Source organism: the organism of the source record quoted next, unplaced genomic scaffold (genome assembly GCF_019419815.1).
Source record: "Pyrus x bretschneideri cultivar Hongxiangsu unplaced genomic scaffold, Pyrus_bretschneideri_v1 Contig22, whole genome shotgun sequence".
NCBI lineage: Eukaryota > Viridiplantae > Streptophyta > Magnoliopsida > Rosales > Rosaceae > Pyrus > Pyrus x bretschneideri.
Window position 1 is genome coordinate 2,216,628 of NW_025999524.1, and position 17,802 is coordinate 2,234,429.

At 34.9% G+C, this 17,802-nt stretch overlaps 2 protein-coding genes across 6 annotated transcripts; both read left to right on the forward strand.

Moving 5' to 3' along the window:
• Positions 1-604: 604 nt before the first annotated feature.
• Positions 605-3,320, forward strand: LOC125477643 (F-box/kelch-repeat protein SKIP11-like). Of its 5 annotated transcripts, none has more exons than XM_048585006.1 (3): positions 605-986; positions 1,093-1,332; positions 1,533-3,320. In XM_048585006.1, the coding sequence occupies exon 3, from the start codon at positions 1,602-1,604 to the stop codon at positions 2,928-2,930; it is 1,329 nt and encodes a 442-aa protein (XP_048440963.1). In that variant the 5' UTR covers positions 605-986; positions 1,093-1,332; positions 1,533-1,601; the 3' UTR covers positions 2,931-3,320. The 5 variants fall into 5 exon arrangements, with proteins under 5 accessions (XP_048440963.1, XP_048440964.1, XP_048440962.1 ...); XM_048585005.1 differs by having other exon boundaries at positions 606-986; positions 1,598-3,320; XM_048585008.1 differs by having other exon boundaries at positions 606-986; positions 1,265-1,332; positions 1,598-3,320.
• Positions 3,321-13,912: 10,592 nt separating this feature from the next.
• LOC125477675 lies at positions 13,913-14,876 on the forward strand. Its single transcript, XM_048585068.1, has one exon. The coding sequence runs from the start codon at positions 14,034-14,036 to the stop codon at positions 14,616-14,618; it is 585 nt and encodes a 194-aa protein (XP_048441025.1). The 5' UTR covers positions 13,913-14,033; the 3' UTR covers positions 14,619-14,876.
• The last annotated feature ends 2,926 nt before the right edge of the window (positions 14,877-17,802 follow it).

Sequence of the window (17,802 nt, forward strand, 5' to 3'; positions counted from 1 at the left end):
AAAAAAATTATCATAAATTCATTATTTAATAATCTCGAGCTAAAAGTTTAACCTAGAAGGGCTGGAGGAGAAAAATGTTTTTGGGTTTAAAAATTTACGTTTTAACCCAAAGGTTGGAGATAGTCTAAGGGGGTGGGGGGTGGGCTTAGCCTCACAATGGGCTAGCAATAATGTGATTCAAATTCGCATTTGACGAGAATCGAACCAAAACCTCTTACTTATAAGTGAAGAGGAATACTACTGGACCGAAAACTTCTTACTTATAAGTAAAGAGTAATATCACTACACACGCATAATTTTTTTACTAATGTTATAATATAAATTCATAGCATATCAACGATGTAATTTATTATCAATTTGTTAATTTAACTTGTACATTAATAATGCCATATAACGATAGGTGAACTTAAAAGTCTTTTTTTTATCTTCTGATGTGTTTGAAAATGTTTTTAGAACGGTTAAAGATGCGACAAAAGTTTCTTTGAAACCATTACAAAAAGCGCAAGTTACGTAATTGATACTTCTTCTAAAATGCACTTCAGATACTCTTAAAACTTTCATCAAAATGTTTTTAGTCATTTTAAAACCAATTTCAACCCAGCAATCCATCGCATCTTCTCTTCCTTCTATTATTCAACGCATTATATAATACTATTTTAGGATCTTAAAAAGTAACCTAGAAATATTAAGCCAACAAAACCAAAAAATAAAATATAATTTATAAATGCAAAATGAATGGTTTAAGAGAGAAAGGGGGCCTCGCTAAAGATATTGGCCAAAGCTCAGAGCTTTCTCTGATTTGCAGAGAGTATCCAAAGGACAGACAATTGGGGAGAGAGAGACAGAGAGAGAGAGAGAAAACTGCGAAGAACAGAAACAGAGAGTTTGGAGTTACAGTTAAGAGAGAAAGAGATAGATAGAGAGAGAGAGAGAGGGAGAGAGATTTTGAAAATTCCAAGCAGGTCCTTTTTCTTCTTATCCAATCCGTAAGTCCCTCGCATTTCTTTATTCTCTCCTTTTTAGCTTTGTGTTATTTTTTCTGGGTTAATTATAACTTAAACTCTGATTTCCATTGCTTTTTTTGCTCATTAGATTCGCTGGGTTTACAGATTTTAAAGGTTCAACATCGACCCGATGTTCATTTCTGAAATACATGAATTTTCCTTTTTTTTATTTTGGGTATAAATTATCTGTGAAACTATGGTTTTGATTTGACTTTTGAAAGAAGAAAAGAAAAAGATAACTGAGAGATTGGTTTTTGAAGAAAACCCATCTGGATCGTTGGTCGATTGGATTTGGAAGGCTGAAAGTTCGACAGATAGTTCTGAAAAAGTAAGACTTTCTTCATCCGGTTCATGCAATCAGTGATAAAGATTGGGTTTTTATACTATTTCTGACAAATAAAATTGAACTTCTTTTTACTTTTGAATGGAATCTGATAGGTTGTATTTTGACTGAATTTTCTGAGGGACTTGGGGATTGGATTTGTTCGAAAATTTATCTTTGGAATTTTTCAATTTCTTTTTACCCAGAGATAAGAGGCTTTTGGATAGGATTTGGGTCTGAATTTGGTGGCCTTCCATTGATTGTTTCACAGAGAAATGTTGGAGGGTCGGTCCTGCTTGCTTTCGAGGGTGTTTCCGAGCTTTTGCCAGCCTGAAAGCGAGTGGCCTTATATGACTTACCGCCGTCTCGAAGATATTGCCAACGGAAAGCGTCCATTGGGGTTCGACGGCAGCGAGGATGACGAAGAGCATCGGGAGAGGAAGTTGTGTAAGCTGTTGGATTGTTGTGACATGGTGGAGACTGAGATGAATCAGTCTTCGTGTGAGCAATCGGACGATCAGCAGCATTCTGGCGTTCCTTCAGATTCGGATAACCTTATACATAGGATTGGTAGGGATAACTCGATCAGCTGCCTAATTCGCTGTTCTAGGTCTGATTATGGTCTCATTGCCTCTTTGAACCAGAGCTTCCGCTCGTTAGTTAGGAGTGGGGAGCTCTATAAACTGAGGAGGCAGAATGATGTCACTGAGCACTGGATTTATTTCTCTTGCGACCTACTTGAATGGGAGGCCTTTGATCCCAATTGCGGCAGGTGGATGCACTTGCCGAGGATGGCTTCCAATGAATGTTTCATGTGTTCCGATAAGGAATCTTGCGCTGTGGGAACTGAGCTTCTTGTATTTGGTAAGGAGGTGACTTCCCATGTAATCTTTAGGTATAGTATTTTGACGAACTCGTGGTCTTCTGGAATGAGGATGAATGCCCCAAGATGCTTGTTTGGATCTGCCAGCCTTAAGGAGATTGCAATTTTGGCAGGTGGTTGTGACTCGCAGGGAAATATACTCAGCTCCGCAGAGCTATATAATTCTGAGACTCAGACTTGGGAGATGCTCCCGAGCATGAATAAGCCCCGGAAGATGTGTTCTGGGGTTTTTATGGATGAAAAGTTTTATGTTATTGGTGGGATTGGGGGAAGTGATCCAAGGGTTCTTACATGCGGTGAAGAATACGATTTAAAGGCAAGAACATGGACAGAAATACCTAACATGTCTCCTGGACGGAGTGGTGCAGCCAGAGAGAATGATGTGCCTGCAGGGGAGGCACCGCCTCTGGTTGCAGTGGTAAATAATGAATTGTATGCTGCTGACTATGCTGACATGGAGGTGAGGAAATATGACAAGGAGAGAAGAGTGTGGTTGACGGTGGGGAGATTGCCTGAGCGGGCTGCCTCAATGAATGGTTGGGGTCTTGCATTCAGGGCTTGTGGAGACCGGCTTATTGTTATTGGCGGGCCAAGGGCTCTAGGCGAAGGTTTCATAGAGATCAATGCATGGGCTCCAGGTGAAGGTCCTCCACAGTGGAACTTACTTGCCAGGAAGCAATCGCGTAACTTTGTCTATAATTGCGCGGTGATGGGGTGCTGAAGATACGGATGCTTTTTGATTGTTGAATCCCTTTCGGGCGGGGTGAGAATGGGGAAGAATTTCAAATTTTACTCAAGATTCAATTGAATGTTTCCTTCCTAGGTATGACATCTTGAGTAAACTTTTTCTTTTTCAAACTTTTATTGATTTTCCTCTCATGGAATTTGTCTTCCCCCATTTTTAGTGACATGAGAAATTTTAAGGGTTGGTATCATGTAGGATAGGAACAGGTTCAATAATTTCAAGTACCAACACATTGGTAGGGTTGTCTCCAGTGCTTGCTCAAGCTTTCTAAAATACACACAACTAGTCTTACGGGTTTTGCCTTCTTACTTGTACTTGTGTTGTCTTCGAAAGCGGAAATAAAAATTATGACAGGTCCTTATCTTTCATGCTGGCTTATGTACTGATTACGTTTAATCTTCGAGTTCTTGTGAATTATTGTGTGAAGTAATATTTATTCTTCGTCAATGTTTACGGTACTAAGGGTGCAATGTGTGTGCTTTGATTACATATAAAGAACAATGAAGGCTGAGGCAGACAGAATAATCTGATGTCGAAAGACTCAGTGATGTATGCAGTTCCGGTTACAATCGATGTAAAAAACTTCCGATTTGATAGCTTCTGATCGATGCATGCAGCATTTTCCCGTTGTTAGCAAAACGAAAGTTCCTACATGTAGGAAGCAATGATGGTTCGTTTGTGCCAGTACGTATGGCTTGGTATTTTCCTCTTGTTACCATTGCTTGTAGGTTACGGGATTTGTTATTGGCACTCTTCTTTCAACTTTTCTCCAATAAAAAAGAACGAGTGGAGTGAAAGATGACTATTTCGAGTTGAATAATCGATTCCCGCCAATGGTTTTCTTTCTGGGTCAAAATTAGGGTGGCGATTAATGCTTTTATGTGTCTACTTTTGGTTTGTTTGAACACCAAAGGTTCGGCACAACTTAGCGTTTTGTGATTGCTAAGTTCTGAGTAGTTGTTCGGCGAAACGTTATTCTACGGTTACGTAATATTATCAATTTACTCACGTATAACATGTGGATTTTGTTGTTCGTATCATAGATCTACAGCTCGTGTTAACTATGTTGTCCATTTTTTACTTTAACGGGTGGGTTGGTAACATTACGTCCGTTGCACTAAATAATTCCGATATTGGGCCTTAATGGGCTTTTGTAAAGGGTGCTTTTATTGATAGCTCCCCAAATGGGCTCCTCCCTCTCTCACCAACAAACTATCAACTAACCAGATAGTGGGCCTCTACTTTTGTAGCCCATGCAGGCCCTTCTGAAGACATTTTAATATTTGCTGGCCCCATCCTTCGTACTCGCTTGTTTTACTGGTCAAGCAAGCAAAATCCCAATTTCTAAGTTAGTAAACGCGCTCTAAATTAATTAAGTGGGAGTAGTCGGTCACATTTGAATTTCCTCTCGTATTCTTATTTTTCCCGATTCATAACTTTACTCATTCCAAATAAATAAACACGACCTAAAACTCAAACTTGAGTTTGATTTTCATCTTCCCTTTTGGTAGGTGATTGATTAAAGCAGCACCTAGTGCAAGAACTAGGAACCAAAACAAACCTGGAGAACATGGTATGCACTGTTGCCAAATCAAACAGACAGACACATGAAAGAAACCAAGAGCAGTCTTTGTCTTCCCCATTGGTTTTGGTCTAAAATCAAAACCAGGTGCCCAGGTGTCAAATGCAAATTGGTGAACAAGACAAAAAAAACGCATATCTATCAAGCATCTCCAGCTCCCCAAGCTGATTGGTCCTTTTTTGTTTGATGTTTTTAACTTTTGTATAAATAAATCAACACAAAACTTATGTCCGAATTGATCTAAATTATTCATGTTCATGTCGATTTTGTATCATACGATTTATCTTAACAGGTCGTGTCATATCAAACATGTTATCTTAATGGGTTCTTAACAGATGAACGAATAAAGATCTGATTCGTTAACGGGTTAAGTTGTTTCATGTCTGGTTAACGGGTCATGTAAGAAGTTATCGTGGCTAATGTCTAGATGTGGCAAACAAATCTCATCAAGTTCTTAACAGGTGACTGGATAACAACTCAATTTGTTAACGAGTTCTTAACATGTAACCCAAAAATAACTCAACTCGTTATCAGATTGACCCAAAACACGTTATTTTCATATTGTTTCTTGTCAGATTAACAAATCTTACAAAAAATTGTCATACCTACTCAAAACGCAAATAAAACCCATGTTTATTTTTTCAGGAGCAGTTGTAACTGTTCAATTAGTGCGCAATAATGCACAGGACTAGGTACCCCATAAAATAAATCATCAACATAAAGTTGCAAAAGCCAGCTAAGAATTCGTTAGTGGTGGATAACATAATCCCATCATGCATTGGATTTTGATGGCCCAAATAATGGCTTTTCCTCATGTTCTTCTCTCCCACTAATTTGATAACATGGGGTGGGACGGGATAAAAAATAGGAGATAGGTTTACTTTTGAACCCACATAATGTATATAATACTAGAACTAGGTGAGGCATCCATCCTAGATTGGGTCTCCAATTTTAGTATCCTAAAAGCAAGAATTTCGTCAGTGTAATTGTTACATCGTAACAAAGTTCTGATCAATTTGCTAGTGCTATAACATATGTACTTACGTATTAATATTATACTATAGATTCATGACATAATAACAATATCGTGCTAAATCATAAATTCTAAACTTTCATGCGTTATTCTCGCAATATCCCTCCACTCCCGCATGTCCTTATATCTTGTCCGCCACCATAGCTTTACATTACTCTTAGCATCTCGGGTGCCAACGAATACATCTAATTATGTTTTCATATTATAAAACGTAAATTATTAACATCATGTGATGATGTGGCTTTCAAACGGAAAAAGTTTGTCTATAAGACAAGTGCTTGTCATGGAAGAGCATATATAGCACCGATGCTTAAGTGACAACTCAACTCTATGTCGGGCCAAATAAAATTGACGCACTTGATGCTTTTTCTTTTTGTTGAGTTGGTTTTCAACTTTAAAGATCTTCAAAGATATGATTAGTTAGTGCGTAATCATCTCCCAATGCTATGATCCCCCTATGGAATAACGATGGAATATCAACACAACACAACTAGCTACTAGCTATATGTGCTCAACATACAAGATTCCTTCAAGTGATTGAAGAATTAATGAAATTGACATCAACGGTGGAGAACCTTCAAACAAGCCAAAAAAATTATAATTTTGTATTACTTGATGTATCGAGTCATGTTTTTTGGCACATTGAAAAATTTATCGTGTTCCGACGTTTATTTCAATGATGATGATATTTAATGTATGAAGACCTAATTATAAAGGATTAAGATAAACATGACCAAAATCAACAATGACTTATTGACCGAAGCGCAAAACAAACTTGAATTTTTTTTAGCATATTCATTTCGGCTATTAGCTGGTGATGAATTTTGCATAAGTTCAAGTTAAAAGCGACTTATAACCCTTGGCCGGAAATAACCTAACGATCTATCTGAGTCTACCAAGGATTTCCCCATCAGTTGATGGTAAACTCAATATTTTGCTTTTTGGAGCCATTATTTTGTCTGTATATTTAGGTGAGAAATTGAATACCTCCATTTGTGTGGCTGACAAACTTGTACCAGAAACTCTCTGACTAGATTGTTTTTTAAATCGTTGAATATTCAATGAAACTGTGTTTGCTAAGAAAATTCAAGAATTACGACATTTCCCAAAAAAAAAAATTTCTAGTAGGATCGTAACATATTTGACATTTCAAAACTTAGGGGTTCTCTCCATTTTTCCTGTTCAACTAAAATATTTATTTTCTTGCCATTTCCAAATAACAATTTTTCTTCCCTTCCTACTTCTTTCGGCATGCAACAAACTCAATAATTTAGTTTTTTTTGTTTGTTAATTTCCAAGTTAAAAAGAAAAAAGAAAGGGAACTCAATAATTTTGAATAATAATTGTGTTTCTCTACGGGAGATTGCGCATATATCACATTTTTGCAAATAACGTATTTTCCTTGTATAGATTTCAAAATTAGAACCGTTCATCTTTTTAATTTTCATTGAAAGATCATCCCTTCAAAAAAAATATTCAAATCGGAGATCGTTTAGTCGTTTAAATATATCGAATCAATAGACGGTTCATCATGGATATATTACTTGATACTTACACTGTCGATTTGTTATGTACATTCAAATGACTAGAAGTTCCAATTCAAATGATTTTTTGTCTAGATAATCTTCAAATGAAGATTAAGAAGCTGAACAGTTCCGATTATGAAATTTATGTATTTAAAAGAAGTGAGATCTGTGCATTCCCATAAAAGAACGCAATTATTATCTTTTAATTTTTAAGTTAGCCATAAAAATTTGGGGACATCAGTTGCATTATTGACACAAATAGTATAGTACCGTGTGTGCGCACCAAAACTGAGGAATTCATCAAAAGAAAAACTAATGAAAAAAACTTGAAAACTTTGAGTTTTAATGATAAGGACAAAATAAAGGGTAAAGTGAATAGTATCATAATTGACTTTTTAATGTAAAAATATGATTTTTTGTTAAAGCAAACAATAGCGTGGGTTTTTTTGTTAAAACCCCTTTCGTCAAACCCCACATCTCTGTGACATAATTAAACCCTCGACCAGGAAGGAAGGGAAGCCCAAGCAACCAAACAACATCATGATACATACAACACTTAATAAACTAAAAGAAAATTTGGTCCATCTGCCAAGTGGTTGAGGCACACACATTATGGAAACTTGCAACCAAATTTTCATGCACGACTGATGACTCATCACTACTACCTCAATTCAATCAAATTTTATTTTATTGCACATATAATCGGTTGGTTTAGTTGCATCCAGTCGGGATTTGATTAGATAAAATCTCAATTTAATCTATTTATTTTTAATTTTTAGATTCAACGTATAAGGAAAAAAAAATCAATAACGAAAAATAAACATATGTAAAAAAAAATGACGTGCAAAATTATTTTCTTTATTTTATTAGAAGGTTGATATTATTCATTTGGACGTTCACCTAATCATGATATGTATGTGTGCGACAGCTCAAAGGCTCTAAAAATGGAGAGTGACATAACTTAATTAAGGAAAAGGAAGGTAGGGAATATCTAATGATCAATGTTGCGAGGATTGTGTCATGCAGCAGCACTTCTTGTTGAAATTAGGTTCACTAACCACGTGCTGTGCACCGGCTCATGACTCAGCTGACCTCCACAACCCACATGCACTTCTTGGCCGGACATTGCACGTTCGTACACATCTTTTCCGGCTATAAAATTCATGCATATTCATTTCTTTTTGTCTGTCAAGGTGGTTTTGTTTTGGTCAAAGGCAAGTTGGAAGGAGGAGAAAATCCCAAAAGCTTTAGAACATATGTTACAGAATCAAAGTGAGAAGTTGGAATCTCATGGACCTTCCTGCATAACTACTCATTGTTAGAGCTTAAATTCTACGCTTGTGGTGAGGTGTTCATTATCTCCCTTCTTCCTTTCAACTCATGAGATTTTGTTGAAACAACGTAAAATATCGCACATCGAAAACCTTACAAATTAAAAGATAACTTATATCAAATTATTTCACCTCTAATTTTTTTTCCAGACCTATTAACGCATTAGTACTTACTCAACTGGCTTTTTATTTTGTTAAATTTGAGATAGTTGAATCTCAATTTTAATTATCATAATCGTAACTTTTCTCTCCATACTATTTCATTTCGAAACTTATTTTTAATTGGTTAGAGGCTTGTAGTCTAAGCAGAATATGACTTATTTATCCACGCATGACAAGTTTAAGATTCTAATTTATCTTCCATCTTCTTGACCAATTCATAAGTTAAAGTAATTAATAATTATTCATACACATCAATTGCATTTGGAAAACTAAACAAATATTAATTAAGGTTGTATTAGTCATAAAATGAATAGAAAAACAAAGCGGGAAGATCCAGCATAATCCAGATACAGCGATTTTGACAGTACAAGTTTGTCCCCATTTCTGATTGTTGCTTGGGTTGGGATGGCCTTTTACAAATCCTAATTATTTCTTTTCAATAATTAAGTTTAACACCAAACCCTAATACTAATATATATAATTATATATACAATACAATAAACGATATATGTGACAGTGCCAGGGCTTTAATTCTTGATCGACAAACTGGTCATGATGCACAAAATAAAACAATATTATTCAAGGTTAGTTGTTTTAAGTGAGCTTAAATTAACTCAACAGTCCACGTGATTAAGATCCGATTGCCCTTTTATTTGGGGTTACTTTAACTAATTAATTTTGGGGGAGGCACGAAGCATGAACTGTTCGACATGAACCTTATTGGTTACTTAATCAAATCAATTAATTTATTAATTAATATGGAAATACTCTATTCACTCTCTGCATACGTGCAGTCTAAGATGCAAACTGGATGCTTTTAACCTAGTTGCATAAACAAATGGTTAGTTCAATAAACAAGAACAAAAAAACAAGTTTTATCTCACTAAGTGATGTCGACTGTATGAACCCTAGAACATCATGATTGTACTTAGTTTTACGTCAAGTCTTCTATTAGTTCCAAGTACTCTATATAATTTCTTAAAGTTTTTGTATAAATCTTGTTAGATCTTCCCATACTCCTTTTGTTCTGAGTTTGCTTCTTATAGTAAAATCTTGTAACTGAAGCATCTGTAAGTCTTTAATTTTTGTATCCAAATCATCTTATTTTTCATAAATAAGAAAACAAATAATCATGCAAGTTTAATAATTTTATTATTAAAAACTTGGGGAAGCTGGCATCGGTGTTAGCTTTTTGTCGTCTTTGACGGGAATTCATGAGCAACTTCATCAATACGGCCCGGCCGGCCTAAATTAAAAAGGTTAATATTAGGAGACTAAATTTGTAGGTTAAAATTTGAAAATTAAGAGACATATAAGTTAATGATTGATTTATCATTTAAACGTTAATAAATGTGCTCATTTCTATTTATGATACATCGTTTAGTTTGCAAATTTAATTTTTTTAAATTACCCAATTAAAAATAAGGGCAAGTAGTAATCAAAGTATTTTTTTAACTAATCTTAATAACCGAACTACTTTGAACATGACACCCTTGATTATTGAATAAGGTAGAGGAAAAAGAGCCCCGATACAAGAAGGGCTTGTGCTTTCTCTTTCTCTTTTTTATTTTTTGACTCATTGAAAATTTATCAGTAACACAGGTGTTTACAATTTTTTCGATAAGGTTGATATTTTCATGGAAATATAAAAAAAAAAATTAGAGAAAGATAGGAAAATGAGGGGTGAAGTCTAAACTTTAGCTCATACAGGAAAACTCTTAAGTTTAATCTAAATTATACGTATATAAAGTTTCATTTTAAATTTCCATCATTTTCATTGAAAGCAACCGATATCAATATCGGTATTTGATATAACCATTGATATTTTCACAAATTGCATATTGATATTTTCACCGATACTAATATTTTAAACACTGATTAACACTTAAAAACAGCCATGTTGCACTTATATGGAGTGTGACATGACTTTAGCGAGAAATTGTCTTCTCGTTAAATAAGTGTATCTTGTAGTATCAGTAGCTATTCTCAAATATTATTACGCATTAGAATTCAAAAGTATAGAAGAAAACTATTTCAACGCTTAAATACTTTCTTCACATCTGATTTCGCACACGTCAAGGTGTTATTTAAACAAGACAACAATGTCAAACAGCATATACAAGCAAGTGCGAGGAAATTCAAAATATGGCAAATCCACCAAAACATTAGTCTTTGTTGACAATTCATCAGCCTTGTCTCTCTTACCTTCCAAGAAAATTCAAAAAATATAAAGTTGTATTCTCCTTCTGAAGTCTTAAAGTCCAAAGTCTAACGCCAAACGTATCACCCGGGAATAATCTTTTCTTTAATTAAATTAACTTTGTATTGGCGGACTGGGGTCTTATATTTTCTAGTTGGACGTTGGAAAAATGTTATCGGGACAGAGATTGTCCAAATAAATAAAATAATAAAAACAATAATGACAAAATAATAAAACTATAACAAGTAGCGGATTCAGGATTTAAATTTTGATGGTCCTAATGTTGAACACAAGTTTTATAGATAGGAACAAAATGCAAAGCGAGCAAAATAAAATTATGTTTATTCAAGTGGCGAACTTATTGTGTACATGTTAATAGATAAATGCATATATCGAAACAATCTGATGAGTAATATAGAGAGAATTTGTCAAACGTTGTCGACGCAACCTGTTGAGATATATCTAGCATGGGTTACATCCAACATTTAATAGTGCAAGAAAGGGATTCGTATTAAATATTCAGAAGGTTCTAAAAAGACCTTTACATGTATATGTTTCGAACTTAAGTGATTTTAAGATCATCTTAGTCCCTATTTCCATCCGTCTCTAACTGTAACATCATTAGTCCAATCTTATCTTTATCTTATGTGGTGTATGCGTTTGGCCAGAAATCAACTCTTGCTCAACTTGAACAATTAGCTATACGTCGATCGCAAGAAAGACACCCAAAACCCTAGAAACATTAAATAAGCAGGTAAATTGGGTTACGCCTTGCCGCCATCAAAAAAGTTGTATCCGCGTGACTTGAGCTGACAAGTTAACGTGCCATACGTGACAACAATAAAACTTTTTTATGAGATCCACCGTTGATGTGCATACAGATGAAATTTGTAAACGCAACAGTCTGATTGTCTTTACCAGTAATTTAATTATTAAAGTTTACATATAATCCCACAAATATCAATTGCGTCATTAACAGTGATGAGTTATCATGGGATTATAAGTTATTTATAATTTCACCAACTTCAAAATTCTACATATATTTGTAATTTTGTACGTATATTTCATTTGACCTTATACAACAAATTAAGTTACAACCTCCTTTTACTATAGCTACTTCTTTTTCTAATTTTTTTTATCATCCATGTCTTTTTTTCTTTCTCTTTTTGTGTGTGACTTTATTGTGCACACCAAATGCTCGATCAAATGCTCAATTGACAAGTCTCGACGGTCTTCAATATTGCTCTACAATTTCCTGCAACCCACCCTTGACAAGCCTCTATATATCATAGTAGTTGTTCTAATGTGTTAGCATAAACCTTCAACAAATGTTTCTACCATGCCAAATATTAAAATTGTAATATATATCTTAGAACTGGACTTTGGCTGCTTACAACCAATCACGGCTGGACATGTGTTCAAGTTTTTATTTTTTGATCAAAACTTAGACACGTGTCCAACCGTGATTGATTGTAAGCAGCTACTGCTGATCTGTTCAGCAACGAAGTTCTATCCCATATCTTATACATTTTAGGCCTTCTATAATACACCAAAAAAGTAAGTATGATATATATTGGACTTGTAAAAAAATTGTTCCTATAGTAAATTGAAAAATTTGAGTGTGAGACGTCGAGCTAAATCCAATATATTAAAATTATGTGTGCGATACTTATAAATTAATTAACAATAGTATTGTAAGTATCAAACTCAAACAATCTAATTCATATATCTAATTAAGGTAATGCTAAGTAGATTAAATTTATAAAACTAAATGATATATCACTATTAGAAAATAAATACGTTAATTAATACTTAAGCAATAATATAATCATCAACTTTTATGTTATTTAGTTTACATCTTCCTAGCATTACCCAAGTATTAAACGCAATCAAATTATTAAAGGGTTGGTACTGGTAAAGTAACAATTCTTTTGTCATCTACATTGGTCGGTTAGTTGTCTTAAAATTCGGGACCATTAAGTTAAAGAGATCCGCCACTTGTACCACCCGCCTCGGGCATGAATCTGCAGCTCTGTCTTTATCAGACCGTTGAAATTAGCTCTTTGTTGGTAAGTCCTCCACTCACTCATTTATTATTACACAAAAATGTACAGTAATTTTCTAATTTAGCCTAATAAAAAATGTTAAGTATTCTTTTATTTTTTAAAACTGAAAAAAAATTAATAACACGTCTATTATTCTATAAAATAATTATACATTTGTTAAAAAAATATTAGAAAAATTAAAAATTGAATACTCACCCGTAAGTACAAGTACCATCCAAAGAAAAATGCTAAAGGCTAAATGTGCAGAATAATTTTTTTAAACCAACAAGAACATAAAAATTGTTGATTTTATTTTTTAAACGTTAAATAACATACTTAATTTTTTTATTAGATATGATATATTATTTAACTTACAAATTTAATTTACTTAATATTACTCATATCCAACCTTAGATATGATATATTATTTCATTTACAAATTTAATCTACTTAATATTATTCGTATCGAACCACAACAAGTGGTCTAATGATAAAAACACAGATTGCGACTCTCTAATAAACAAAAAAATATGTTTGACCAAAAAAAAAAAATTTCAGATTCAATAGTCAAACTGATAAGTCTACTTGATTGTTACTGAGTAAAATTTCCTATAACCTCTCAAGATTCAAAAAAATTACATAACCATAACTTGCCGACCATTCTTTAAAAAAAATAAAATAAAAAGCGTTACTCTTATCGTAATGAATTAGAATTCTACTCCCTCCAGACACTACTGACCACTGACATTACCAATTACTCTCTCTCTCTCTCTCTCTCCCCTAACTGCCGTTGTCAGTTTCTTTTGGGTCCTCGAGATATCTTCCTCCTCAATTACCAACCGCTCGTGTTCTCGACAACACCAAAAGCCAATCCAACGGTCCGATGCATTCATATCTCCCCTCTATACAGCACCTTTACCATTTAATAATATTATTTTTAGATAAATTATATTTTAATTAACTTATGGTTTCCCAAGCATCTTTTCCCTCTAACACAACACCAAAAAAATCATTAAAATATTCCTCGGCTTCCATGTTTCACTCATTTCGCGAGCCCTTTTGACCCGACCATTACTTTTACTCCATCTCTATATAAACACTTCCCATCCCCTTCTCTCTCTCATCAAAACCCTTTTCTTCCTCCTAGTTTCCTCCTCTCTCTTGCAAGCTATTTTCTTGCTCTTAACCCTCTTTCTGCAAATGGCTATCGCCGATCAAACTCCGGCAAAACAGCAAAGGGATGAAACCCTAACCCTCGTTGACGACAGTGTTCGTCAAGCTCCCTCTAAACGCCAAAGGGACGAAACCCTCACCCTAGCTGAGGATTCCGTTGATCTCAAGCGTCAGAAACCTTATACCGACATACTTTCTCTCCTCGACGAAGAAGAAGTAGAACCTCCGGAAGATTTGTCCTCTTTAATCACAACCCTGCAGCAAGAAATCTCACCTGAACCTCTCAACACATTCCCCAGCTCCGAAACCCTAGCTGCCGAGTCGGCTCTAGAAGGCTATGCCTCGTCTTCCTCTGGCTCTTCCACTCCTACTTCTTCCAATGCGTGTTTTTTGAAAGAGGATGAGTGCGAGAGGGTTATGAGACATCTTCTAGAAGCTTCCGACGACGAGCTTGGGATTCCGCAGAGGGAGGCTGACGGGTCCGATGAAGTGGAGGGTGATGGGTTTAAATTCGACGGTCTGGATGGGTTTTCATTTGGTGATGGGTTGTGGGAGCTTGAAGACGAAGCGGCCAACTACTATACCTTGGTGCAATCTGAACTGTTTATGTAGTTCACTGATTAGCGCGTGGAGTGGACCGGTGGAGGGTTAAAAATGCGAAGGAATTATATATTAGGGGAGTTTGGAGGAACAAAAAAGATGTTTTTGAAGGTGTTAAAAGAGGGACAATTAGGGAAAATGGAGAGAATTTTTAATTTTCATTTTGGTCCCTCTTCTTTTGTAAAAATACCAAGCGTTCTCTGCCACTTATTAGGAGATTAACTTGTAGAAGGGAAAAAGTGATTTAAAATTCATGAAATTATTTTAACACCTGTTGTTTTCAGTATGTTTATTTTTTGTAGTGTACCCATTTTGTCCTTGCATTAAATACTTTACGCAGTCGGACTAAACCTTGCTAACGCAGTTGGACTAAACCTTGCTAAGGGTAAATTTGCCCTTCTATAAACACAAAATTTCCTAAATTTGTAAAGAAGTGTTATTAACATTTTAAAATTCTTACTCTTCACTTCTTAAAAGGGTATTTTTCTTTTTAAATATAAAAAAATTAAAATACAATATAAGAAATTTAAAACGTCAATATCAATTTTCTATTTTAGTTCCTCGCTTATTTATTAAAGATCAATGTTTGACTGGGGAAGAACAATGTTTACTACTAGAAAATGAGTAAGAGTAACTCAAAATTCTTTCAAATTAGAGAACTTTGTGATGGTTCTCTACAAAAAACCCTAAACTTCATCCCCTTCCTGCCGCCGGCCTCTGGCTTCTGCTCGGGGTCGGTGGCAGCTAACTTTGAAGCTTGTTTTCCTCCTCCTCTTCTCGATCCTTCCCTTCTTACCCAGCTCCTGCGATGGCCCCCTTTTTCGTCCTTCACCTGGGGATCTACACACCTTCTTCGGAAGGCGTGGATGAAGCTCCATCTATGGGCTTTTTGTCTTTCCCCGTACCTGCGGTGGCCCCGTTTCCCTCCAAGGAACAGTGGAGCAACCCACCATCTACCGGTGGTGTGGATGGAGTATTATCTCCGGGTTATTTTCCCATGGCTCATGGTATTTTGATTTGGAGCTTTTGGGCGATTTGGGGCCCTGAGCTCTAGATCTTCCAAAACTTCGAATCAAATTCCAAATTTGGTGGATCTCACCTCACCACTTGCTGCTTCTTTCGTGATTCTCTCCGGTCAAAGACAACTATATGTTGTCACCCCTACAAAGGTCTGGTATCTCTTCATAATGGTGTTTACAACACCTGACCTTTTTGGTTACAGCTTGGTTCTGGGCATTTAGATGCCCTTTGTGTGTTTGGTACCGGCTGAGGGGTAGAAATGTGGCGTTCGGTATTGGTGTGGTTTCATTAGATCTGAAGATTTGGCACTTTTTCCCCAACAGAGTGACTACGATGGGTTCGTGCCGTGCACCTTGCGGTGGTATCTTCACCGATTCGGCCGCGTACGCGGCGGCGAAGTTCTGTTTAGGATTTTTAGGTTATTTTGTGTGGTCACTTTTGGGCCTTCACCTTTGAACCTTAGCTATTGGAATTCTATGAAATTTTTCCTATATAGGAACCTTTACTTATGCACTACGTGCATATACGGCATCCTGTCTGTACTGTCCCCTTTTTTGGGCTGTTTTTTTTCTCGCTTTTACTTCTTTGTAATTTGTTGCGCGAGTCTTTGTTAAAAAAATTCCCTTTGACCAAAAGAAAATTCACTATAAAGATCATTTTTACAAAAGTAAATTAAAAATAAGATTGCTAATTAATCTATTATAATGAATACATAAATAATTAGTATTACTTTTATCATTTTTGTAATACATTTTTATGAAGTTATGTGACTAAACAATTTTAGTTGTAATAAATATTTTGCAAAGCGGATTTTATATAAATGATATATATAAAGTGAGAGCTTCAAAACGGTGGTGATGTATTCTAAAATATTAAGAATATTCCTATGTTTTCTTCAAAATCAAAATAAAAAAAAAATTGTATAAATTTGATAGTGAAATTTTTTGAGTATTCTAACAAAGTCCACTTTACTTTTAGGGGTGTGTTATCCATACATCCTATTTTACTTCATACACACCTCTTGATAATTTATGTTCGTTGATCTTTTTCAATTCATCTGATCCGACGATCGAATATTAAAAAGATACGTGAGAAGTAAAATGATGTACTTTTATAAAGTTAGGGTTTTGGTGGAAAATGATAAAAAACGCTTTGTATTCTCGGGAGATGCTAATGTGAGCCATACCCAGCGCGCACTTTAAAAAGATTTTTGTAAACCGTACAGAGAACATTGTACATAACCGACCAAAGTTGGATTGAAGGTAGCGACTTCGTAAAAACATTGGATTCAATTGAGTTCTATCACTTCCCACGACTAGTGACACATCACATTACACCCCCTTTCTGCTTTCGCGCGTGTTCACACGTTTGCTTTATTGATTAGACTTAAGGGTGTGTTATTCACTTTTTCTTTTTCTGCTTTTTAATCAAAATAGTATTTTGAGATTTGCATAACTAATCACTTTGGTCTTTGAGATTTGAAATCAATAAAATTGGTCATTGAGTTTATCTACCATCAATCATTTAATCATTTCTTGAAAAATCTCCATTAAATAAGAATAGAATGACCAAAATACCCTTATTTTTTTGTCAAATCATTTTGGTCTATTATTTATTAAATTGAGAGTATATTTGTCATTTTGATCCTTATTTAACATAATTTTGCACGGAATGACCAAAATGATTGATGGTGTACAATCTCAGGAACCAAGTTCAAATGTCAATGACCATTTTGATGAAAAAGCCGTTTTTTAATTTTTACACAATATTTCTGTTATCGGATCAAATGAAGTAAAAAAATCAAATTCAGTCACTGGATCAAATGACGTAAAAAAATCAAATGACATAAATTATGGAAGTAAACGTGAGTGTTTAGATAGTACAATTTGGACATGGATCAGGATTCATGCGAGGATCCATGCATCCTAATCCTAGGGATTCATCAAATTTGGACCATTGAAATTTGATCTAATGGTTACAAACAAGAGCTCACTTTAAAAATTATAATAACTTTAACTGTTGAATCAAATTTCAATGCCTCAGATTGATGGATCCTTAGGATTAGGATGTATGGATCCGCACGTACAATTTTAAACTTAAAGTGTGCGTCGACGCATCGTATTGTAAAAATAAAGAAAAATTAATGCAAAGGATTTGAAAATTTTGAATTTTAATC